General features: G+C 36.9%; 1 protein-coding gene across 3 annotated transcripts in view; it reads right to left on the reverse strand.

Moving 5' to 3' along the window:
• Nucleotides 1-27215, reverse strand: part of LOC121428817 (serine/threonine-protein kinase Nek7-like) — a 41451-nt gene that overhangs the window by 10823 nt on the left and 3413 nt on the right. For all 3 annotated transcript variants that reach the window (XM_041625666.1, XM_041625664.1, XM_041625665.1), the window contains exons 2-7: nucleotides 17719-17837; nucleotides 14217-14359; nucleotides 13051-13113; nucleotides 10665-10775; nucleotides 4192-4300; nucleotides 2572-2774 (exon numbers count right to left, since the gene is read on the reverse strand). In XM_041625666.1, coding sequence (XP_041481600.1) covers nucleotides 2572-2774; nucleotides 4192-4300; nucleotides 10665-10775; nucleotides 13051-13113; nucleotides 14217-14359; nucleotides 17719-17743 — 654 coding nt within the window. In that variant the 5' untranslated portion in view covers nucleotides 17744-17837. The remainder of the gene's footprint in view (nucleotides 1-2571; nucleotides 2775-4191; nucleotides 4301-10664; nucleotides 10776-13050; nucleotides 13114-14216; nucleotides 14360-17718; nucleotides 17838-27215) is intronic.

The raw sequence follows: 27215 nt of genomic DNA on the forward strand, positions 1-27215 counted from the left end.
TAAATGACTCCCCAACTGCCTGGGGAATAATGTGAATGCATTGTATGTAGTGGAAGAATTTTGAGGCAAGAGGGCAAAAATATGGCCTATATGTACATGCTTTGTATCAAAGAAATTGCAATTCCAATATAATATAAAACACATCCATATATGAAACACAGTATGCATTTTAACTAAAATCTCATATCAAATTGAATGCTGCTTATATCTATAAACAATCAGTACAGGAAATGTCCTCTTGAACTTCCATATATCAATCTAATTAATTTTGCGTACATGTACTTCATTAGTTTCCATGTACATGTATCACAATTCATGGAAGAGTGCAAGAAGGCTTTCATAACTATGTATACTTCATTAGTTTCATATACATGTACATCACAATTCATGGAAGAGTGCAAGAAGACAATCTTGGTTACTAGTGACAAGCGGATATATTCACTGTCATCAAAGTAAGAAAACTAGCAAGTTTAACCCTATCTTTACTGGGCTATTTCAGACCAGTATATACTGGGGGGGGGGGGGGGTAAAATTGACCCCCCTCAGATCTCTACCGCTGATCACGCGATCGCTGCAAAAAATTTGCAGGCGCATAGAGCTGGATGCAAACTACAAGACTGTATGGTAAAACATTTCAAAAATTAATTCTTTATATTTTTAATTAATTAATTATGCAGGTAAGCGTATGAAATTTGCCCTAAATTTAGTTTTTTGTGTATGTTTTTGCCTTTAACACAATTTATAAAGCTAGTAGAATGCTAATTTTTGGTTGGAGTATCAATTATTACATTGGAGTAACAATTATTACAAACAAGTGGAATGCCTCTGGCCGTCTCACCTGCACCACGCGGTTCAATATAGCAGCAGTGCTGACTTTGAATACTACTCTAACTCGCACAAGATGTTCAGTGATACATGGTTACTCTTATGTCCACTTTTTATGAACTAGACCAATAAACTTACAGAGATATGATGGTTATTCAACAAAAAACCCCAACATGGCCAAAGTTCATTGACCTTACATGACCTGTGACCTTGATCATGTGACCTGAAACTCGCACAGGATGTTCAGTGATACTTGATTACTCTTATGTACAAGTTTCATGAATCAGATCCATAAACTTTCAAAGTTATGATGGTAATTCAACAGATACACCCAGTTCGGCCAAAGTTCATTGACCTTTGACCTTGGTCATGTGACCTGAAATGCGCACAGGATGTTCAGAGATACTTGATTACTATAATATCCAAGTTTAATGAACTAGACCAATAAACTTTCAAAGTTATGATGGTAATTCAACAGATACCCCCAATTCGGCCAAAGTTCATTGACCCTAAATGACCTTTGACCTTAATCATGAGACCTGAAACTTGCACAAAATGTTCAGTGATGCTTGATTACTATTATGTCCAAGTTTCATGAATCAGATCCATAAACTTTCAAAGTTATGATGGGAATTCAACAGATATCCGCAATTCGGCCAAAGTTCATTGACCCTAAATGACCTTTGACCTTGGACATGTGACGTGAAACTCATGCAGGATGTTCAGTGATACTTGATTAACCTTATGTCCAAGTTTCATGAACTAGGTCCATATATTTTCTAAGTTATGATGACATTTCAAAAACTTAACCTCAGGTTAAGATTTCGATGTTGATCCCTCCAACATGGTCTAAGTTCATTGACCCTAAATGACCTTTGACCTTGGTCATGTGACATGAAACTCTAATAGGATGTTCAGTAATACTTGATTAACCTTATGGCCAAGTTTTATTAACTAGGTCCATATACTTTCTAAGTTATGACGTCATTTCAAAAACTTAACCTCAGGTTAAGATTTGATGTTGACGCCGCCGCCGCCGTCGGAAAAGCGGCGCCTATAGTCTCACTCTGCTTCGCAGGTGAGACAAAAATTGCAAAAATGTAATTAATTTCTTAAGGCCCGTATTCTGAAGTCGGGTTTAACTTAAACTTAGGTTTAAAGTTGTGGTTTATGTATGGGAGGGCAAAAGTATCAAAATTTTATGAAGTTGTATGTTTCTTATGTTTACTGTGTTCTTTCCTGATTCATCGATGGTGAAGACAATCATCTATTTATACTTCCTACACAATTATGAATGATTTGAGAGCCGAATGAGCTGAAATATGATATCTCTACTGTTAGTGATTATGTAACACTTGGCTGTCCATACATAAACCACAACTTTAAACCTGAGTTTAAGTTAAACCCGACTTCAGAATACGGGCCTATGTATTTTATTGTTTTAATTCAGTTTAATAAGGGTTAAGAAATAAATGTCATATTCAAATCAAAACTTTTAATACATGATACTAAAATTTTAAGGCTTTAATAAACCAAGAGGGATTGTACGAAATTTTCCAAGCAGGATTTCTCAATTTTCTGGCTATACAACCCTAATATTCATTTTTTCCCCCTTCAAGACAAAATGAGTTTTTCTAACTTACCCCTCCCCCTTTCCCCCACTTAAAAAAAAAAAAAAACTTTCACTTCCCCTGATGATGACAATTTTATACTCTAATAAAGAATAGAAAATCAAGAGTATCTCACCTCGTATAACAAGCAGCCAAGCGACCAGATATCTGATTTGAAGTTGTACCCGGTCTCATGAATGCGTTCTGGTGACATGTAGTACGGTGTACCCACCAAGGAATGTGCTGCGGTGGTTTTGGAGCTGAAGAAACGCCCCAATCCAAGGTCACCTAACTTAACCTTGCCATCGGCGGTGATGAAAACGTTAGCAGGCTTGATGTCTGTGTAGTGAAGAAATGAAGAATATCCTCCATTTTGAAATTTTTTATCGCCACTATCGCAAGGATGTTATGGTAATTATTTGCATCAAAATAGAAGTACATGTAACAAACAAAATAAATGAAATGATATTGAACATTTTAGAATGGTCCATGTCCCTCTTCCATTCTAACAAAGGGATTAAGCCTATTTCACAAAAAACAAGTACATAATGTTGTCGGTGACTTTTAAAGCTTGTGAAATCCTTGCATTTCATTAGCTCTGAGCAAATTGGTCAGTGGAAAACACCAAGAAATGATCCTCAGGACTGGTGGGGCTAAGTTATTTACTGAAAAACAAAATTTTGGAATATCCCAAGAAATCAAAGCCTTGACAGTAGCCAGGTGTGCATTTCATAAAGCTGTCTGTAAGCTACCAAGCGACTGGTGAACCTTTCTTGGGGTAAAATGATATACATGTACATACAATAGTACACCTGGTGGGTGTTTCATAAAGCTGTTCGTAAGAGCGACTTTAAGAACGACTGGGGATCTTTTCTTATGCGCTTAACCATCGCCAATGAATATACCATTTACCACAAGAATGGATCACCAGTCGTTCTTAAAGTCACTCTTAACTTAAAAGCTTTATGAAACGGTCCCCTGGGCCCTGTTGCATGGCAAAGTTACCATTAAGGTAACTTTACCATGCAATGGTAACTTGCATGGAAGCCTTGATTTTGATTGGCTCTTGATCAGCGTTACCATCATTCGTTACCATTGGATGGCAAAGTTATCAACTTTTATGCAATGGGCCAATATTTTCCTTGGTAATGATTTTGTTCTGAAGAAAGGGTCACCAGTTGTTTCTAAAGTCGCTCATAACTTAGAACAGCTTTATGAAACACTAAACAGAAAGTAAGCCACATTCATGTTAAACTATTTCTCGGATCATTTTCAATTTGTTTCACTTCCATGGAGCCTCATGGCACAGTGGACTTTGAAAGAAGGTCATGGGTTCAAATCCCAGCCATGGCGTGATTCCTTCAGCAAGGAATGCATCCACAGTGTGCTGCACTTGACCCAGGTGAGGTAAATGGGAACCTGGCAGGAAGCAATTCCTCAAAAAGCTGTGTGCACCGAATAGGTAGCCTAGCTTAGCCAGGTAATAATAATAGCAGGGCCTGCTGGGAGAGGTTTTCGGAACTGAACTGGCTACCCTGGCTAAATATACCGTTATCATCATCATTATTATTATTATTATACCACAGTCCCTTACCACTTCATTTTAATATCAGTCTATACCTTCCCCTTTATTTTTTTTTATTGAAACAGGTTTAAAAATTGTTAAATTTCAGATTAACCATTGTTAAAACTCTTTCTTTAAAAATAGGTACACATACGAATTTACAAAGGACGTAGATCATGTGGGATACTGTACCTCTGTGCATAACTCTCCTCGTATGCATGTGTTCTAGAGCACTGCAAAGCTGTACAAAGTACTTCCATATGGTCCTCTCTGGAATCAATCTCTTTTGTTTCTTGAAATGCTGCATCATAGAGGGGAAAAAACATAAATGCTCCATGTTGCATTGTATCCCTTGTCTTAATATTAAAGATTGTTGCATTGAAAGCATTCTACATATATGTGCACAGAGAAAAATAGTTTTACTTGGAAATGCATTTCTCGTGAAATGATTTATTTCCTTGTCCACATCATGTACTGTATAGTTCCCTAGGGAAAAGGTGAACTATTTGGGGTTTTTTCCATTACAGAGGAATTACAGAGGCACATTAGGAAAAATACAAATTTTGCAGAAAATGGGTTTATGAATATTAATGGTTTCTCATCATACAGCTTAACCCAGGCAGAGTCATTAGGTGGTTTCAGACCGCCTCGAAGTTCGCCAGTTCCAGGTATTCTCTGATCGGGAAATTTACCCCGATCAGAAAATACCAGGTATTCTGGTAATGTGAAAGCAAACTACGCGTAATTTCCCCGAAAGAAAATACCCGCTAAATAGTGGGTACTTGGCGAGATTACGAGAACTTTCGTGGGGATTTTTCCAAGGTCGCAGGTATTTTGGCGATGTGAAAGCAAATTACGGGAACTTTTAGCCCAGCGTGTCGTTGGGCGCGGCGGCGTGGGTGGCTGCTGGGCTAGTGATTTTGAATCTCGCGCCTTTCCTGCTTATCAGACCATACTGCGCATGCTCGTAACTTCGGGAACTTATCCCGAAGGATGTGTTTCGGGGCGGTGTGAATGCAGGAATAATTAACGGGACGGGTATTTTTTAGCCTTAAAAAGTTCTCGTAATTTAACGAGGATTCTTGTGATCGAGGCGGTTTGAAACCGCCTATTGTGACATACTTAGTGTTGACTTTATCAATTAGACAGATAAAATAGGTGTTAATACCGTGTCTCTGAAACAGGTCATTGAGGAAAAAATAAAGTTCATGGCCTGCACTGCTCTGACCAAATGTAATTCAAACCAAAGCAATCGAAGAGCACTTTCAGATGAAGTCTTCTTTGCTACATACATGACCTCTACATGAACCGACACTTGTTGCCTCTGAACGACCCACATCCAGAGTTAATCCCTCTTATTTCCTACAATACTCTGGAGTCACAACATTCATCCTACTGAACTCCTAACGACCCCCTCACCATCTCCTCCTGTCTCGTATTGCAATTTCACATCTACATGTAAGGTCGTGTTTATGCTTCCACTTTTCAGGCCAGAATCAGCGTTTCCAAACGTGATTAGTCCAAAACACGGTTGCGTCTATTCTTACTTTCATTTAAACGCTGTTTCAAAACGCCGATCGTAAACTCACAAAAAGGTGCGTTTGTAGACGTCGTTTGACCAGAATCAGGCATTCTGAGGAAGTTTAAACAGAACCACGATCGTGAATGTGTCTAAATGACGTCATTTGGTACATGCTTCCGGTGAGATGAAAATCCGTGGGCAAATACAGTCGCATTGCTCCATGTTATCTCTACGTTATTTAACAACACTCGGAAAAAAAACTCGAAAAAAAGGCGCGCCCAATCCCGGGCACCCAATTTGACCTCGCTTTCCTGCGAAGCCAGCTGGAGATCGTGATTTCGCCTCTGAAAAGTTAAGCATAAACAGCACTCCCAGAACCACGTTTACGATCGGCGTTTTGAATCGACGTTTGAAAACGCTGATTCTGTCCTCGCAATGGAAGCATAAACACACCATACACATGTAAGCTATTACAGACTTGATTCTGACTGATCTCCATGTCCGATCAAATTAGGAAAGACTTTACATATCCTGTTGAGACATACATGTACACTCTAGCTGTTACGCAAGGCCCTGCATGTGAAATAGTTCTATAAGATGCTTTTTAACATGGAGCTATAGCTCTATGCTTTTTAACAGCGACTTGTAAAACTAATCCTGAATACAAGGGTTCTGTTTAAACCCTATAAAAAGGACTGGGCTATTTGAGATATCTTGAGGACCTCCCCCCTTCTGATGTCAGCTGCCATTCACGCCAATGTGCCGAAATTTGACATGCACGCTCTTTGCCACATAATCTACAAGCCAGTAAAAACAAAAATTCTGAAAAGAATTATTTGAATTATTATGAATAAAATATGCAAATTTATTCATGAAAAACATTATTCAAAATTAAACACCCAATTTTATTTCGAATTTTCTTTTCTTTTTCCAGATGTCATGTTTGTAATCTAATTTAAAAGTTTCCACAAAGAAAAATAGTGAAAGTCAATTTTTTCTTTGTGTATTTCTTTGTTTTAAGAATTTCTTATATATTTCTGTGTTTTTTTTTCATCTTTTAGTTTTCATTGTTTTTTTCCAATGGAAATAATTACAGACCATTTAACAACTAAATTACACCCTAAATTAATAAAGCAGACCAATATACAAACAAGTGGAATGCCTCTGGCCGTCTCACCTGCATCACGCGGTTCAATATAGCAGCAGTGCTGACTTTGAATACTACTCTAACTCGCACAAGATGTTCAGTGATACATGGTTACTCTTATGTCCACTTTTTATGAACTAGACCAATAAACTTACAGAGATTCACCAAAAAACCCCAACATGGCCAAAGTTCATTGACCTTACATGACCTTTGACCTTGATCATGTGACCTGAAACTCAAACAGGATATTCAGTGATACTTGATTACTCTTATGTACAAGTTTCATGAATCAGATCCATAAACTTTCAAAGTTATGATGGTAATTCAACAGATACACCCAATTCGGCCAAAGTTCATTGACCTTTGACCTTGGTCATGTGACCTGAAACGTGCACAGGATGTTCAGTGATACTTGATTACTCTAATGTCCAAGTTTAATGAACTAGACCAATAAACTATCAAAGTTATGATGGTAATTCAACAGATACCCCTGATTCGGCCAAAGTTCATTGACCCTAAATGACCTTTGACCTTAATCATGAGACCTGAAACTTGCACAAAATTTTCAGTGATGCTTGATTACTATTATGTCCAAGTTTCATGAATCAGATCCATAAACTTTCAAAGTTATGATGGGAATTCAACAGATATCCCCAATTCGGCCAAAGTTCATTGACCCTAAATGACCTTTGACCTTGGTCATGTGACGTGAAACTCATGCAGGATGTTCAGTGATACTTGATTAACCTTATGTCCAAGTTTCATGAACTAGGTCCATATATTTTCTAAGTTATGATGACATTTCAAAAACTTAACCACAGGTTAAGATTTCGATGTTGATTCCTCCAACATGGTCTAAGTTCATTGACCCTAAATGACCTTTGACCTTGGTCATGTGACATGAAACTCTAATAGGATGTTCAGTAATACTTGATTAACCTTATGGCCAAGTTTCATGAACTAGGTCCATATACTTTCTAAGTTATGATGTCATTTCAAAAACTTAACCTCAGGTTAAGATTTGATGTTGACGCCGCCGCCGCCGCCGTCGGAAAAGTGGCGCCTATAGTCTCACTTTGCTTCGCAGGTGAGACAATATACCAATGAACAAATAATCACCCTTTTATGAATTTCATCTCCAATAGACTTTGTACACACAGTATAAAAATGAGTCATTTTCTGTACGACATTGTCTTGTAAAAAGTCACGTGGCATTGTGGATGCTATATGTAAACCCATATGTCGCAGATTTGGTCTTAAAAGTTGCGCGAGACTTCAAAGAAAAACGTCCTTAAATTTTGTGAAGCTGTCTTTTTGCGTTTCAGAAATATTGCGCAAAGCGTTGAGGGACTGAGGAGGCCATCATGGACCCCCCCCCTCCCGTTTGTAGATTACACAAGTTTGTTTATTTTTATTGATTTCAAATCCAAACATAAAGGATTACAATAGAAATAAAATGCACAATTTTTTTTCAAATTATCGAACATAAAGTTAATTTGTTAAATTAAAATTAACTTTGGGCGATATTTCTGAAACTCCAAAAGACAGCTTCACAATATTTAAGGACGTTTTTCTTTGAAGTCTCACGCAACTTTCAGAGGAGGCGCGATAGCTCAGTCGGTGGAGCGGGGGATTCGTATTCCGGTGACCCCGGTTCGAATCCCACTTGGTGCGCTAATGCCCTTTGGTGAAAGGCATTAATCCTCAGTACCAGGTCCTTTGGAGAGGACCTTAAGCAATCTGGTTGCTTCATGCTTTCTTAGCAATCAGGTAAAAAATCACCAACATTTCTTTGGTACACATGACATGAGAGAGGTCTGATGTGCTATAAAGACACCCCTCCCCCATTCTGTTTTTTAAACCATTACGAGTTAGGAACTTGAGCATTTTCTATAACCCTTCATATGAAAGATGCTTGACAATAGAAACATTCAAACTAGGTAGGTGCACAATGAAAAAATCTCAACTTATAAGACCCATCTCAATATTTGATAATGGGTCACTAATCTGAACTACAGTGTATACCCAAATATCATCAAATATTTAAGCATACTTTTCATCGAATACATGCTTTACCCCTAAGAATTTGAAGATGGCATTTTTTCCAGCCATTATGATTTAAATTTGAATCTAGGGCCCCTTTCTGTAATGTTCTAATTCTTATTCAAAATAGCCATTGGTAATTTAGAATAGATATTTGGCATTTATTGGACGCATACATGCATGTATGTACATTACATGGCAAATCTGAAATGAAGTGAACTTATTAGAACTACTTGGTTTATTTGTGAAACATCATTCGGCTCTCTAGACCTAATAGTCGACAGCTACACGTAATCCACATGTATTTCAGCCTCTAATTGATTTGGAAAATACCGTGAAGTGCCTTGTCAAAAGGTTTCCCCAGATGAGGGAGCGAGAGCCACTTGGGATGGGGTATTTCCAATGAATTCCTTCCTTGCAAAGTTCAAACAAAGGGGAAGTCCCCACTGCAAATGCGTGATGTCATGCACTTTGGCATTCAAGTGTGACATCGACCGAAATCCCCGGATAGCTAGTAACCCGGGATCAAGGCATGACTATGCTTTTAATAAGATCTTCTCGGAAATTCTAATAATTCAATTTAGAAAACAACAACAGGATATTGATTTCTTAATAAAAAAGTGGGACATGAAGACAGTTTTGTCAAGACAATTTAGTTCTTTTGGAAAAGTGGCATTTTGCAATTTCTTACTCACCCAAGAGGATAGGAGAAAATAAGAGAGAAAAATGGTGATAAGAAATACAACTTCAATTTCACATGTATTGATGTACTTCAAAATGGCTTTTTGATGGAAAACTTGCATGGAAACAGTTGACACCAAAAAATATAAAATCACACATACATGTAAGTATTCATGTTTCATTACCCGGTATATAAAACATAAAGCCAATTTGAAACATCAGATAAATTTAGAACTTGATGCAGAAAACCAAGTAATTTGAAGCAGATATACATGTAAAATGCATCTATGGTGGGTTTGCAATGTTCAAATCTTATAATGAATAGCAACAGCCTAGAATTTACACGAAATTAAAGGGGAATGAAACCTTTGGAACAAATAGGCTTGTGTAGAAACTGAAAAATCAAAGAATAAGAATAAAGAAAGTTTGAGAAAAATCGGACAAATAATGAGAAAGTTATGAGCATTTGAATATTGCAATCACTAATGCTATGGAGATCCTCACATTGGCAATGCAACAAGATATCACTGATGAACAACTTTCCCTTTGGTTGACTATAAAATACCCTCAAAATGTCTCTTTTTGCTTTTTCTTATGATGATACAAACTCTTTATCCATGATGTATTCTTAAAAAATATGTATTACATGCCCTCATGTAGACAGAACACATGATTTATGGATAGATGTGATAAAAGAGGCAATTCTAGTGAAATATATACTAAAGTAATGGGGAGAGTTGTTCACAAGTGACATCACACATCTTTGTCGCATTGCCAATGTGAGGATCTCCATAGCATTATTGATTGCAATATTCAAATGCTCATAACTTTCTCATTATTTGTCCGAAATTTTCTCAAACTTTCGTTGATCTGAATCTTTGATTTTTCTGTTTTCACACAAGCGATCTTGTTCCAAAGGTTTCATTCTCCTTTAATTTCAGTACACCAGCTATGACAAAATCGAACCTGGGCCCCGTTTCATAAAGAGTTACAACTGTTGTAACTTTGCCATTATGGCAACTACCATGATGGTAACCTTGATTTTGATTGGCTGCTGAGCCCTGTTGCCATGGTAAATGTAGTTTCCATAATGGCAAAGTTACAACAGTTGCAACTCTTTATGAAACCGGCCCCTGGTCCCAACCAAAACGGTCAGTTGAAAGTTTGTTTGACTTTACACAAGTACGAAATATACAATGTAGCACTGATTTGTAAAAAAAACAACTACAACAACAACAAAATTTTAGCGCTAATTTTCATCATCCATTTTACCTTGATCATCCTCGATAAGTCCCCTGCATCTGCCAACTCTAGTACAATGTTCAGCTCGTTGTTTTCAATAAATGATGCCAAATATTTGATCACATGATCGTGGTTTAAAGACTAAAGGAATAAAAGATGAAAAAAAAAAACAAAAATATATCTGTAACAGCAACGGTTTCATTCTCATATCAATAACACTGTCTAGCATGAAACAAGCTGCGCTTTGTTTAAAAAACAACAAAATTGTTTTTGTTAACCCTATCTAGGCCGGGGGGGGGGGGGGGGCCTCCGAGGCCCCCCCCTCAACGAATCGCGCAATATTTTCGCAGCGCGAAATTTCTTAACCACGCCGCTTGCTGACTTTTTACTTTCAAGTCTTGCCATCTTTTGAGACCAATTTTGCGTCACCCGGGTACGTGGTTCCGAAATTACGCAACATTATGTAAGCGCATGTCAGACCAAAAATTGCTCAAAAACGTGATTTCATGTACAAAGTCAATGCAAATTGTGTTATCAACCAAAATTCATGAATTTATAGTTTTGCTGGTCTAAAGTATTTATTTTATGCTTTTTATGATCTCAGAAGAGTCCCCAACAAATTTCATTGAAAAAACAATGAAAAACATAGAAATACATAAACATACAACATACATACATAAACAATATAATACATAAGAAAAAGATTTGATATCGCAATTTTTTTTACGTACACTTGCTAAGAACACCACAAAGAGTTTCTATACCAAAAATTAGTACATTTAGAGCTTTATTTAGGGAGTTAGAGGAAAAAGTATGATTTCGCATACTAATTACGCATAAATTAGCATAATCACTTAATAGCAATTCGCATGAAATAAATCACTATACAATCTTGTAGATTATGTCCCAGGCAACCCGCGTGCCAATTTTCAGCGCGATCGCGCGGTCCACGGCTGAGATCTTAAGGGGGGCCTGGGAGGACCCCCCCCCCCGGCCATATGAACTCCCAAAATACCCCAGCCTAGATAGGGTTAAAGGACAAGTCCACCCTAACAAAAACTTGATTTGAATAAAAAGAAAAAAATTCAACAAGCATAAAATTTCATCAAAATCGGATGCAAAATAAGAAAGTTATAGCATTTTAAAGTTTGGCTTCATTACACAAAACAGTTAGGCACATCTCTGTCGGTATGCAAATGAGGAACTGATGACATCACTCACTCACTATTTTTTGTGTATTTTATTATATGAACTAGAAATATTTTTATTTTCTCATTATTGTCATGTGAAATGAAGTTTCATTCCTCCCTGAACACGTGGAATTCAATTATTTTAACATTTTGTGCTTCAAGCAAGAAGGTCCTAATTGTCAAATTCTTAAAAAATTAAATATTGTATAATTAAAACAATAAAAAACAAAAGAAATAGTGAGTGAGTGACATCATCGACTCTCTCATTTGGATGTAACTGGCTCGTTCACATACGTGTAACAATTCTGTTAAGAATAAGCGAAACTTTTAAATGTCATAATTTTCTTATTTTACATCCGATTTTGATGAAATTTTCAGCATTGTGCTGGTCTGACTTTTCTATATTGAATCAAATCAACACTTTTGTGAGGTGGACTTGACCTTTAAGACTTAATTTACTAGCAACAGACATGTTCCCACGTTCACCATGGGCCTGGTACATTGTCAACACAAAGCTTTGAGATGGAATGCAAATTTGAAAGGACCATTTTAATCGGTTCCTGATCAGTACTGCGAACAAAACGCTCATATGCAACAATTATTCTCAATGGCCAATGTGATTTTATAGTAAATTGGTTGAAAATCTTCTAGTGCTACAAAGTCCTTGATATGTATGGACATGCGCTATCTTATCAAATCCATGATCTAAAAATGGAAATTAACCCACTTTATTAACACTGCACTCAACAAATATGAGGTGAATTTATTTGTGGTAGGAATTTATTCCTTGAAACAGAGTGCGCGTAACAGCCGCTCTGTTTAAAGACAGGTGCCCGTATTCTGAAGTCGGGTTTAACTGAAACCCTGGTTTAACTATGGAGAGCTAATTGGGGCACGAATCCCTAACAGCACACATTCCATTCTTTAACTCATATGACATCTGAAATTGTTCATAATTGTGAGAATGATAACTGAAGTATTTTTCTTCATTGTGAAAACAAAAGAAAACAAAATAGAAAACATATGAAATATACAATATAAAAAATATCTTAATTTTGGCTCCCCATAATTTTAGTACAGAGTTAGACCTTGGTCTAAGTTAAACTTGACTTCAGAATACGGGCCACTGTATCTATGCTGCATAGAGACTTCTGATAAAAAAATTAAATGCTATTATCGTTTCAATTTTTCAAGCAAGCTTTTTATAGGAGAGCACTCTCAATTACCTTCAATAAATCAATTTCCTTTATACAGTCATGCCTGGCTTTTGCATCCATCATTTCAAATATCTGTGAATAAAAGATAAATTGCAAGTTATTTTAAACTAGAACACTGCTGTATCAAAAAAGGGCAGAAAAAACAAGACACAGCATAGCCAAAAGATAAGAACAAATTACACCGATTTCCAGAATATATGAACACCACAGAGAGGGAGACACGGCGTAAAATGGCAATTTTCTTTTAAATACCCTAAAATTGGAATATTCCTATTCAATAACTTGGCAGAAGTGAGGGTATTTTGGGGACAATTTCTGCACTCTGTAAATACATTTAGAGGATTGAAGTTAAAGCAACATTACAAAAGTTCTCAAGAAGTTTCAAAATCAAATGTGTACATTTGGTGTGGATAGTGCACTTATCCACCATCCAAAGTATTCTGCCCGGACAAAGGTCCATGTGAATTGAAAGACAGAGGGTAGATCTCTAAGCATTTCCAGTTGAAACTTAGAGAAAAGATTTCTAGTCTGTTCTGCACAGTCCTGTGTAAAAAAAGTGGGTGACAAATTTGCTCGGGCTGCCCCCTTGCCCGTTAGTAGTTTGCCCACTAGCCCGACGCATATCGGATAGGCTAAGGTTAAGGTTGCAATAAGGCTATGTGCTAGGTTTAGGGTAGGGTGTAGTGTTAAACCCAGGGTTAAAGTCGGTCATTTGATCGGTGTGTGGAATTTAGAGCGGAGCAATTGTCGCAGGAGCAACTGTCATGAAACAAAAAAAGGCTGCCCCAGGAAATTTTGTGTAGCAGTCGTATGGAGCAAATTGCAATTCAATACCTGGGCCCCTGAGAACTTAAAATTGATCCAATCAATCGTAACCCTATGGAAATCCATCAGTATCATTTAGGAAATTTGCTCAATGTCCATTGTAAACAAAGAGAAGCACAGTGTTTATTTCAAGAAAACAATTAATCCATGAATAGTCATCATAGCTAGAAAATATTTTGAACATGCATATGGTATTAATACATGTTGACATTGCTGGCCATCCAGAGATGCGATTGATCGGAGCAATCACAACTCTTTGTTAATCCCTGACAGATATCCTTCAAGTATCATATCATTCAGACAGAGCAGGGTTCTGAGGCCTTACCTGAAAATGTAATCACCATTCTTACCTGGACTTTTTTAAGTGCCATGACCTTGTCGTTGACGAGGCATCTGGCCCGGTATACCTCGCTGAACTGTCCCTTTCCTATTCGCTTCTCAATATTGAAATTGCTCAGCTCGGAATACATCGCAGGATCCTCGTGAGCAAGCTCTACAGGGAGACAGGGAAAGAAAAAAAAAATACAGGAGGGGTTGTTGCAAGCTGAAGCAATCTCAGGGTTCCAAGCTTTTCAAGTAAACAGAATTCCCTGATCTTTCTCTGATGAAGTTTAAAAATTCCCTGATAATCAAATGTATAAAACCCATTCCCAGTTTCGCATATTGTTCAAGTTGTTGTGCTTACATGATGTATTTTCAGACTACCGGTACTCCAATTCCACTTTCTTTTCACTTTCTGTATGCTAGATGTATAACATTACAGTTTAACTATACAAATACATGTCTGTATAAAGTGTAAGAATCTACATTGTACTAGTATAATGACATCAGGGATGACACAAGGCCGCTGGAGAAAAACTTTTCCCATAGAGCATGGACCTACATGTACTACATGTAGCAAAGAGTTTGTACACATGACTCGGACCAAGGCCAAGGCCGGCAAAATGAGGTGAGGCCAGCCTCACTACATCCCTGATGAGATTGATTTAGTGATTACAGAAAATGTCAAAGCATTTTATGGGCTATAGATAATTTGTCACCGCCTATGACCAGTGTCAATTCTGATCAAAGAAATTTCAAGTAACATACAGGTATGGAATGGGACCTTGTTTTGCAAGTTGGTTTTCAAGTAATCACTTAACTAAATGCAGGAATAATTAATGGTTATTTTTTTAGCCTAACAAGTGGAATGCCTCTGGCCGTCTCACCTGCATCACGCAGTTCAATATAGCAGCAGTGCTGACTTTGAAAACTACTCTAACTCGCACAAGATGTTTAGTGATACATGGTTACTCTTATGTCCACTTTTTATGAACTAGACCAATAAACTTACAGAGATATGATGGTTATTCAACAAAAAAACCCAACATGGCCAAAGTTCATTGACCTTACATGACCTTTGACCTTGATCATGTGACCTGAAACTCGCACAGGATGTTCAGTGATACTTGATTACTCTTATGTACAAGTTTCATGAATCAGATCCATAAACTTTCAAAGTTATGATGGTAATTCAACAGATAACCCAATTCGGCCAAAGTTCATTGACCTTTGACCTTGGTCATGTGACCTGAAACGCGCACAGGATGTTCAGTGATACTTGATTACTTTAATGTCCAAGTTTAATGAACTAGATCAATAAACTTTCAAAGTTATGATGGTAATTCAACAGATACCCACAATTCGGCCAAAGTTCATTGACCCTAAATGACCTTTGACCTTAAATCTGAAACTTGCACAAAATATTCAGTGATGCTTGGTTACTATTATGTCCAAGTTTCATGAATCAGATCCATAAACTTTCAAAGTTATGATGGGAATTCAACAGATATCCCCAATTCGGCCAAAGTTCATTGACCCTAAATGACCTTTGACATTGGTCATGTGACGTGAAACTCATGCAGGATGTTCAGTGATACTTGATTAACCTTATGTCCAAGTTTCATGAACTAGGTCCATATATTTTCTAAGTTATGATGACATTTCAAAAACTTAACCTCAGGTTAAGATTTCGATGTTGATTCCTCCAACATGGTCTAAGTTCATTGACCCTAAATGACCTTGGTCATGTGACATGAAACTCTAATAGGATGTTCAGTAATACTTGATTAACCTTATGGCCAAGTTTCATGAACTAGGTCCATATACTTTCTACGTTATGATGTCATTTCAAAAACTTAACCTCAGGTTAAGATTTGATGTTGACGCCGCCGCCGCCGCCGTCGGAAAAGCGGCGCCTATAGTCTCACTCTGCTTAGCAGGTGAGACAAAAAATGTTCTCGTAATTTAACAGGGATTCTTATGATCGAGGCAGTTTGAAACCACCTAATGATGTGGAGCTCATCCGGCATCTCGCAACGAAATTTAACACAATTTCAATTTCAGCCCAGTTGACACTGTAGTGAATTATATTGGTGACATAAAATTGAGGATATAGAATTGAAATTGATGAACACAAAAGAAATAGTGAGTGAGTGATGTCAATCATGTCATCAGTCTCCTCATTTGCATACCAACAAGGATGTGAATATAACTGTTTTGTGAAATTAAGCGAAATTTTAAAATGTCATAACTTTCTTATTTTCCATCCGATTTTGATGAAAGTTTCAGTGTTATGCTTGTTGGAATCAACTTTTTGGGGGGTTTAATTGTCCTTTAATGTTTGATGATGAGAGATGAACAATGATGGAGACAACAGCTCATGTCTGTTTCATGCTTAATTCAAAGAATATTGCATTCCTGTTTTCATTACCTTCTTTTTACTTAATTACTGAGGTTAAGTTAATTCAATGTACCCTTTTATTAAATGAAAATGTAAAAAAAAATCACAGGTAAAGTTCCCCTACGCAAAGTGTAGCTTGTGGATTCCCCAATACTCATCCATCATTCACAATTTCTTTCAAGTTGGTGCACTGATTCCCCTTTAAAATCATTTTAATCATCAAACTTCATTTTTGAAGTTTCTTGTCCCACTGAACATGCCCAAGTTTATGATTTGAAGAGTCTGGATAGGATTAGGGAAGTGTCAATGCTCAGATCCTGTATGTTGCAAACTTGGAATGGGCTAAAATGCACCACTGTTATGCAAAGTGTATATTTAAAACCGCTGAAGCGAGACCAATTAAATTTTCATAGAAGTTAGATTATGAAATGAGCTTTATACTCCTGTACATTTAATTGTGAATACATGTACTACCACATTTAGAAATAATTCGACCCTCTGTCAGAGGAACATTTTTGGGGGGACGCGCTTTACTTTCCAATAGGCGGTGCTGCACCAGCCTGAGTTTGCTCAATCTTGAGAATTTAGCCCGATCAGCCCTCTTTGTGATTAATCTCGAGATTGAAGAAACCCAGTCTCCACCATCGCAAGAAGAGTGATTCCTACTCGAGTGAGGCACCGATTATTATGGTCTGACGCTGTGAAGAAATAATCCCGAGTGTGTCTGCACCTGCAAATTAGCGGGATAAATTGTAAAATAGCGTGCCATTTTGCAAAATCTTGAGATTAATCCTACGAATTAGCACGATAATTGTGTCTCCATTACAAATAACCTTGAGATTGTTCAGATCAGGATAATTTTCCGGATCAGAAATAGAGCGCTAATTTTAAAACTCGGGCTGGTACAGACAGCCCTAATGGGACACATACACTGGATTATCACAGGGGGACAAAGAATTCAGCCAATAAGATACTTATTTTCACCATAAGTTTACATGTTTGAAAGGCCATCAAGGCCATTCTGAAGGCATCCGAGTCCATGACCTTGAGTGGCCTTTGGTTATTTCAAGCCCTGATACCGTTTACTGCTTTTTTATGTGGATCAACTAGAAATAGAAAAGTTTACTTACCACTAGGTTGCTCAAAGTCAGCCATGGTTACAAAACTTTTCTGATGATAATTTTCAGAACTCCCTCATCGATGGCCAACCGCTCACTTGTAACTAAGTGAAGTGTCACACTGAAGATATCTGTATAGGAGAAAAAAAAACCTATTGCTTTCAATACATGTAGCTGAAAAAGCAGACCCCAAACATATTGCATTGTGCAATTTATATCAAAATGCTTGACTTCGTGAAAAGAACCGAGTACCATTATTTGATGACCCTTTGAAGAAGTGTAAGTAATGAATTAAAATTAATTAAAAATATTTTTCATCCACAATGTAGACAGGGATTTTACAAAAGGTGACTCCTCCCCCCCCCCCATGTACATCAAATACATTACAGACCTGTGGAAGACTACTTAGACTGGAATAATGAGTGCATAATGAAATGCTGGGGAAGGGTGCCCAACAGTGTTAGGTATGTCTCCATGTACAGTATACATGTAGGTGGTTTCAGACCGCCTCAAAGTTCATTAGTTCCAGGTACATGTATTTTCTGATCAGGAAATTTACCCAATCAGAAAATACCAGGTAATATTGGCAATGTGAAAGCAAATTACACGTAATATCCCCAAAAGAAAATACCAGCTAAATAGTAGGTACTTGGCAAAATTACAAGAACTTTCGCGGGGATTTTTCCAAGGTCACAGGTACATGTATTTTGGCAATGTGAAAGCAATTTATGGGAACTTTTAGCCTAGCGTGTAGTTGGGCGCGGGTGCTTTGGGTGGCTGCTGAGCTAGTGGTTTTTAATATCGCGTCTTGCCTGCTTATCAGACCCTACTGCGCATGCTCCTAACTTCAGGAATTTATCCCGAAGAGTATGTTTCGGGGCGGTGTGAATGCAGGAATAATTAATGGGTATTTTTTAGCCTAAAAAGGTTCTCGTAATTTAATGGAGATTCTTATGATCGAGGCGGTTTGAAACCACCTAATGAGTCACTTTGGGTTGTGTATAAAACATATGAGGGGAAGGTAAAGGGTTGATGGGAGCGATTTTGACATTTTCCTCATAAAAAAATGCTTACGAAAAATAGAAACAAATGTATCTCAGGGCCCTGTTGTAAAAAGAGTTACGATTGATCGGTATTCAGTGTTATAATTTCTTCTACAAAAAATTTGCACAATGTCCTTTTTTGTAAAGAGAATTAAGTGCAGTGAATTTTCAAGAAAACAATGAATGCATGAATATAAATTATATAATAGAAAATATTTTGAACAAACATGCATAATAGATGTTGACATTGCTGGCCGTCCATAGTTGCGAATGATTGGATCAATCGTACTCTTTGTACAACAGGGCCCAGAAATATCAAAGGCTCTAACTTTCCTCCTATGATTTGCACTTAATGTAAACCCATTTTTTCCTCATAAAAAAATGCTTACGTAAAATAGAAACAAATGTATCTCAGGGCCCTGTTGTAAAAAAAGTTACGATTGATCGGTATTCAGTGTTATAATTTCTTCTCCTAAAAATTTGCACAATGTCCTTTTTTGTAAAGAGAATTAAGTGCAGTGAATTTTCAAGAAAACAATGAATGCATGAATATAAATTATATAATAGAAAATATTTTGAACAAACATGCATAATAGATGTTGACATTGCTGGCCGTCCATAGTTGCGAATGATTGGATCAATCGTACTCTTTGTACAACAGGGCCCAGAAATATCAAAGGCTCTAACTTTCCTCCTATGATTTGCACTTAATGTAAACCCATTTTTTCCTCATAAAAAAATGCTTACGTAAAATAGAAACAAATGGGCAAGTCCAAGAAAAGGTCACCCTGGAAGGCAAAATTTAATCTTTAATTTAAGAAGTTATCTTTGGTGGGGTAAGAAAGCCCAAATGTGGAATTTTAAAATTTCATAAAGAAAAATTTGATAATATGCATATTTATGCTAATTTGGGGCACCTAATTTGCATAATCAGTAAAATGGGCGTTACGTATGGGACAATTATAAAAATTCATAGAAAATGAAAACAAAACTTCTGAGATTCAGTCATAGGTGGGACATGGACCCCCTTACATCTTATTACTTTTGGCAGAAAAAAGTGGTGTCATCTAATTAATTATGCAAATTAGGTCTTGTCCAAGGATGGAATGTCCCATACGTAACATTTTGAGGATGTTTTTTTAAGTTATTTCTCATAATACAATACTTGTATTGTTGCATCTCTGGGAAGTTCTAATTTATTAAGTATGAAAATGTTATACCACAAAAAGTTTCAAAAATGGAGTTTACTTTTTAATTAAAAGTTAATTAAAAAATTGTTACGTATGGGACATCATGTTACGTATGGGACATTTACACACAATGTCAATGGGGAGATTTGTGTACAAAGTGAATGGAGAAAAACAAATTTGAAGAGTGCTCTAAAAATGATTATTTACCTTTTCTTTAGTTTTTAAACACTGATTTGTTATGAATACTGATTAATGAATACAAATGAAGCCCAAAAAATGTGAAAATGGAAAAATATGAAAAAATAAAAACAATAGAAATACATAAGAAATTCATAAAACCATGAAAAACAAGGAATAAAAAGGTTGAAATGGCTAATTTCCCCTTCAGTGATATCAAATATGTCTCAGTAGAACATTTAAAAAGAAAGAAACTCTTTTGTTATTTCCATATTTTAAATTATTTCAATTTTTTGAATTATGGGGAAAATTGTGTACGTTCTCTATGGGGACAAATTGTCCCATACGTAACTGTCCCATACGTAACATGTCATTAATTTGTTTAATTAGAGTCTGTAATTAGAGGGATTTGGCTTATGACATGAAACTTGCCATAAATATACTATAGTATTGAGACTTCTATCACACTAAGTTTCAAGTTGTCAAGTGAAATACTTTCAGAGAATTCTCAATTTGAAACTAATGTATTAAAAATTGTCTTTTCTCTGCGTCCCATACGTAACGGCGCATCTTTTCGCTCTAAAAGGTCAAGATCAAGATCATATGTCACAATTTTTTGCATGATTATTCTTCTCCTAGATGTCTACCATCATGAGGGTATTCAATCTAATCAAAGTCATTTAACACTATTTTTCAGGTCATTAAAGCCTCTGAAATGTCCCATACGTAACGCGCGCGAATTCTTGGACTTGCCCAAATGTATCTCAGGGCCCTGTTGTAAAAAGAGTTACGATTGATCTGTATTCAGTGTTATAATTTCTTCTCCTAAAAATTTGCACAATGTCCTTTTTTGTAAAGAGAAGCGCAGTGAATTTTCAAGAAAAAAATGAATGCATGAATATAAATTATATAATAGAAAATATTTTGAACAAACATGCATAATAGATGTTGACATTGCTGGCCGTCCATAGTTGCGAATGATTGGATCAATCGTACTCTTTGTACAACAGGGCCCAGAAATATCAAAGGCTCCAACTTTCCTCCTATGATTTGCACTTAATGTAAACCCATGCCAACAAATTAAAGAGAAATAGTAGTTGCAGTAAACACTAATTTCATGAGAAAGTCTGTAAAACCATGGACCTACAAAAACCAGGCTTTAATTGTCAGTATATCATCGAGGATCTACATCTGGTACAGTTGCATAAACTGAACTTTGTGAAATCTTGAAATCTACGCTGAAAAATGTTCACGCTGAAGGTCTACAACACAGATAGGCACACGTGGGACAGTGTATTATTATTGCTGGAATAAAGACCCAACGGAAGTGACCGAATCAGCGCTTATTTTGCTTATTTCTCAGCAATTACACAATTTCTTCCAGAATCCTTTGGCACAGACACTTGGGTGGTCATTATATTAGATTCTGAAAAAAGTAATTTTTGAGATCGTTACCAGAATTGGAATTTATCTTTTAATGCCAGTCCCCATGTACCCTGCATGAACATTTCTAAAAATCGTCCAAGTGTCCATTCTTCTCCTGAGCAGTCTCTTTGCCAACCATGGGGATTGGCCTACATATGTACGATCTAATGAGTTCCAGAGACCCCCATTTTTTTTATGTGGTCCTTTCCAGAGCACTGCATTTTTTATAGCAATTGTTGATCCAAGAGCCATTCCGGACCAAGGTTTTGTTCCAGAGGCCCCCCCCCCCCTATTTTCAAGTCGGCATGGTACAAAGTAACTAGTACAAAGGTATCACGTTATAATTCGAGTACCCCCCCCCCCTCCCAAGTTGCCAACTTTCTTTTGACACTCATTCCAGGATTCAACTTGAACATGCATACATACATGAAAAAGCTGACCACTAAATGTACATGTACCTCTATTTTCACAAATTTTGCAAAAAAAATCTACAAGAGTGCTATTCAAATTTCTGGTTGCCATTGCCATATTTTTACTGCAAGAGAAATTGAAAGTACAGGTACCGTAGGTAAAGGATTGTAAATGGGGAAAAAGGCAAACCGAATAAGAAAACAAATAAATAACCACAAAAAATTATTTGAATGAAAAGAAAAACAGAAAAACCATAAATTATATCAAGCTTGTATGTACTTTTATATTCATTGCTGCCCATCTACACATCGAACTCAAAATATCAAATCTGCACTAAAAATGGATCCCAACATCAACGCTACTGCTGTACAGTATACACTATAGGGAATGGGACACATGCAAAACTTGTCTCAATCCACAGCTTGCTAATGAAATGCTTGCCATCTCCATAGCAACCACTGCCATACATGCAGGCACTCCGGGAATTAATAAATGCATGCACTAAAGGTGAGAGTACCTAGTACATGTTAAGACTCAAGTCATTTCACAGCTTTTATACGCAGTGCAGCTGGCAGTATTCACTTTGTCAAAGTTGTCAAACCATACCTCCTTGCATGCCATAAATACACATCTTTGCTCTAAAAACTTTAATAGAGCAAAGATTTTTTCTTTTCTTTTTCAAAGGGCAAACCATTACCAGTATTTGATTTTAATGATGTATTGTCTGAGTAGAATTATTATGATTATTATTTTCTTGTAATTTTATCTGAGAATATACATGTATGTGTATACTGCCCACTTTTATATTTCAAGGCTTCATTCTAAAACAAGTGGAATGCCTCTGGCGGTCTCACCTGCATCACGCGATTCAATATAGCAGCAGTGCTGACTTTGAAAACTACTATAACATAATTATTCACAAAAACACCATTCATATGATACAACACTATATGTACATTCATTGATATCTGACCTTATTTATTTATTTATTTATTGATATATTCATATTCCACAATCATCAAAGTACATTTCGTAATCATGTTTACAATAAAAAAAAAAAATGCATAACATATGCAGGATTGAAACGTAGCAATGAAATTAAAAAAGTGGAGGGGCCTACTAAAAAGCAGAGCTTGTAAAATGTAGACCCCCTATCAAAACTTTATACAAGGGTAATATGATACAAATAGAGTAAAATAATCAGCAAAATTTTATAAAATCATATACACTGTAGATATAAACACTGTAACACAATGTACATTGTATTTACACTATATACAAAATTAAATATTGACTTTAAAAAATAATCAATACTACCGTGGATAAGTATGAAGTTCACAAATATTAGATTGAATCAATAAGAATTCAGGAGAAATTTTTTGATGAAGTAATTTAAATCGTATAAGACTAGCTGCCTCTTTCATTTCTCTGTCCAGAGAATTCCAGAGTTTTGGTCCTGTGAAAAATACAGTTTTGCTAGAAAATACTGTTTTACTTTTAAGTAAGTGATAGTCATTTGATTGTCTCATATTATATGAATGTAAAGTATTGTTTCTCATAAATTTCTCTTGATCATGTCACCTAAAACTTGTCAGTGATACTTGACTACCCCTATATCCATATTTTACAATGTATATTTTGAAAGTTATGACAGTAATCTAAAATAATTACCTCTAAAATGGCGAAATTAAATGACCTTTGACTTTCGCCATGTGACCTGTCCAGTGATACTCGATGACTCTTATGTCCAAGTTTTATGAACTAGACCAGAGTTATGATGGTAATTCAACAGATACCCCCATTATGGCTAAAGTTCATTGACCTTTGACCTTGGTCATGTGACCTGAAATTCGTACAGGATGTTCAGTGATTCTTGATTAATACTCTTATGTCCAAGTTTTATGAACTAGACCAATAAACTTTCAAAGTTATGATGGTAATTCAACAAATTCCCCTAATTTGGCCAAAGTTCATTGACCTTACATGACCTTTGACCTTAATCATCTGACCTGAAACTCGCATAGGATGTTAAGTGATACTTGATTACTCCTATGTCCAAGTTTCATGAATCAGATTCATAAACTTTCAAAGTTATGATGGTAATTCAACAGATACCCCCATTATGGCCAAAGTTCATTGACCTTTGACCTTGATCATGAGACCTGAAATGCACACAGGATGTTCAGTTACATGTATACTTGATTAGTCTTATGTCCAAGTTTCATGAACTCGGTCCATATATTTTCTAAGTTACCGGTATGCTGTCATTTCAAAAACGTAAGCTTCGGTTAAGATTTGGTGTTGACGCCGCCGTCGGAAAAGCAGCGCCTATAGTCTCACTCTGCTATGCAAGTGAGACAAAAACCATTGTTAAAAGGTACTTTGTCACCAAGGACAATCACAAAACAAAAGGGTGAAGACAATTTTGTTACTAACGTGGAGAAGTTTTATGGTTCACCATGTGTAATATGAAGAAGGGCAAGTCCAAGAATTCGCACATGTTACGTACATGTATTTGGGACATTTCAGAGGCTTTAATGACCTGAAAAAGTGTTTGACTTTGATTTAGATTGAATACCCTCATGATGGTATTGATGTCGATAGTAACGCTTACCTTCGGTCAGAAGTTAATTTTCATTTGGGCGTAAAATTCCACAGGATTAATGAAATTTAATGGGATTTTTTGGGATGGTCAGACAACAATCGCACATTATAGACAGCCTAAAATCGTGTACTAAAAAAACAGATATAAAAAACAGGTAGGAATTACAAGGGGGCGACTGGCGATTTTGCCCCGATGACAGTCCAAATTGCCCCTAAAAATTCTCAAAACCCAATGCTTTGGGGCGACTATTTATGTTAGAATCGCCCCAATAAAATACCATTGACAGTGTATAATTACTTCACATAATTACATGTACATTCTCCTGTGGCGGAGCAAGCTCATCTTTTATATCGCCCTTGCCAGAATGGTTGATGCAATATCTGAGCCTTCCGTACCACCGGAAGCTTCGCGATTTTAAATGCGCAATGCAATATGGGATATGGAGCATGCATAGTCTTTAGCAATGGGTTTTTAGAATTGTTGACGCACTTGCCGCATGGCTTATGTACATGTACGCATGCACGATTAGACTGCACAGCTGGTAACAAGACCACATGCGTCATACGGTATATTATGTGTACTAAGCATGCACAGAATTGTATGCGATCAGCTGGTGATTGTGACAGCGCTGATTATCGACATCGTTGAATCAGAGTGCGAGATGGATAAGTTTCTAATTCGAGTTCAACCTGGCTCTGCCAAACCGCCAGAGCCAGCGCAAGAAGCCTCTCCAAATCGAGATACTGTTGAGAAGGATAAGCCAAAAAAGTAACAGAAAAAGAAACAAACTGTACAGAGACAATCGACAATAAAGTCTTGGGACCTCGACTGGCTCGAATCTGAAGTGGGTGAAGCTGAAGGCGACGCTGGTGGGATCACTGTTGTTTATTGTAAGGCCTGTAGGACATTCCCCCACCACCGGGGGCTGCCAGGCAGGCGGAAGAAGTTCGTCTCTCTTCAGGACCCTTTTACAGAGGGCACCAAAAACATCAAGAAAAACAAGAAATAATGTTCTGAGTTCTTTTAAGTTTTGGGCGTCACAGTGAGTCTCTGAATGTCAAAAGGTTTACTGATATGCGATGAAAAAAAAGTAGCCCCATGAATTAGGAAATAGCCCCAAGATATTCAGTGGTAGCCCCAATGTAAAAAATAGTAGCCCCTAAAAAAAATAATTCCTACCCTGATATCCTTTTCCTCTTCCTTCTTCCTCTCCTTTTTATTCTCTCCTTGATTTGTTCACATAATATTGATCCAATCATTATAGGATCACAATCGCCTATAAAAGCACATTGGTTTTGATAAACTTGGATTTTTGTTGTCATCCACACACAAAACAAATGGGCTCCTGACCTCAGTGAGAAAAAATTTTAGGTGGGAAAAATTACGCTTTTGTTGGTGTTGTTTCTTTTGTTCTTTGTTCTTCACATGGATGCCCTTCAATCAGCGAGGAAATAAATTTTGGCCTAAAGAGGGCGCGCGATATTATTTATAAGCTGGTTTGTTTACGGTTCTAAAGCTTGAACTGCTAGCTGCATTCTAGGCGCTAAACATTATTTTCTCGCTCGTTCAGTCCACTTTCTTCGTCATCTTGTCAAAAGTTGGCGTACCTATAACTATAAGTACCATATACAATGTTACATGAGATGCAACCTGTTGATTGTTTTTTACTTGTAATTTCCTATTATGCGCCGACGACTTGAATCGAGACTGTTACGTTACTGGGCGTTGTGGCGTGCGCCTGTAATCCAAGCTGTGGGGAAGTTACAAATTGATGCAGAGGTTCAAGCCCTGGTCACGTCTTTCAGATGGTGACGTTAAAAGGTCGGTCCCAGATGTGAATAATCTGATTAATACACGTCTGACAAAACTCAAATACACACACACAATAGGAAAAATTCGCATTTCGATTGTTGTTTGCACGATTTCCATCGCAGTATTCCGATGGAGTATAAGTAGAGGCGCACAGCCAATATGGGAGACTACATGTATCTCCCAAAAGAGAGATTATCTCCAATATCAGAGACTTTTGTAAATAATTTTGGTATCCAATTTCAGAGACAGTCTCCAGTTTGGGAGACCAATTTCCTTTGTTTACATTTGGTGCAAAATGACTACCTTGGCGGCAAATAAAAATATTATACATGTAGGCAGATCCCTCATGTAAAATTACCCCTTTTCACCGTCTACTTCAAAAATTCACTGCCTACTTTTGTTTTAATAAGGATTTTTATTGTCATCCACACACAAAACAAATGGGCTTCTGAATAGCCAGGTGGCTTCTAGAGAGTAAAAATCATTTACTAACGTAAGGTTACTCTCATACGAAGCCAGGTCTTCGTTCTCATTGACCCACAAGAAGGAAGCCAAAACTTGAAAGATTTCTACTCTCCTTCTAAAAGATCTAGCCCTAAATCATGTACATGGGATAAAACTTCATTTCCGACATTTCTACACTCTCGTTATTTTTGAACAATAATTCATAAAAAAAAAAGAAAAAATATTGTAAAAAGACGGAAGAGACTTGCCCGATGTTTACGCCGCCATCTTGTTTCCTATTGTTCTTCGCCAACGTTACCCGACGCACGCGTTTGTAACGTAGTTTCTTTTGTTCTTTTGCAAAGCAACTCTCCAATATGGGAGATTTTCTCCCCTATTGGT

This window comes from Lytechinus variegatus, chromosome 15, assembly GCF_018143015.1.
Source record: "Lytechinus variegatus isolate NC3 chromosome 15, Lvar_3.0, whole genome shotgun sequence".
Lineage (NCBI taxonomy): Eukaryota > Metazoa > Echinodermata > Echinoidea > Temnopleuroida > Toxopneustidae > Lytechinus > Lytechinus variegatus.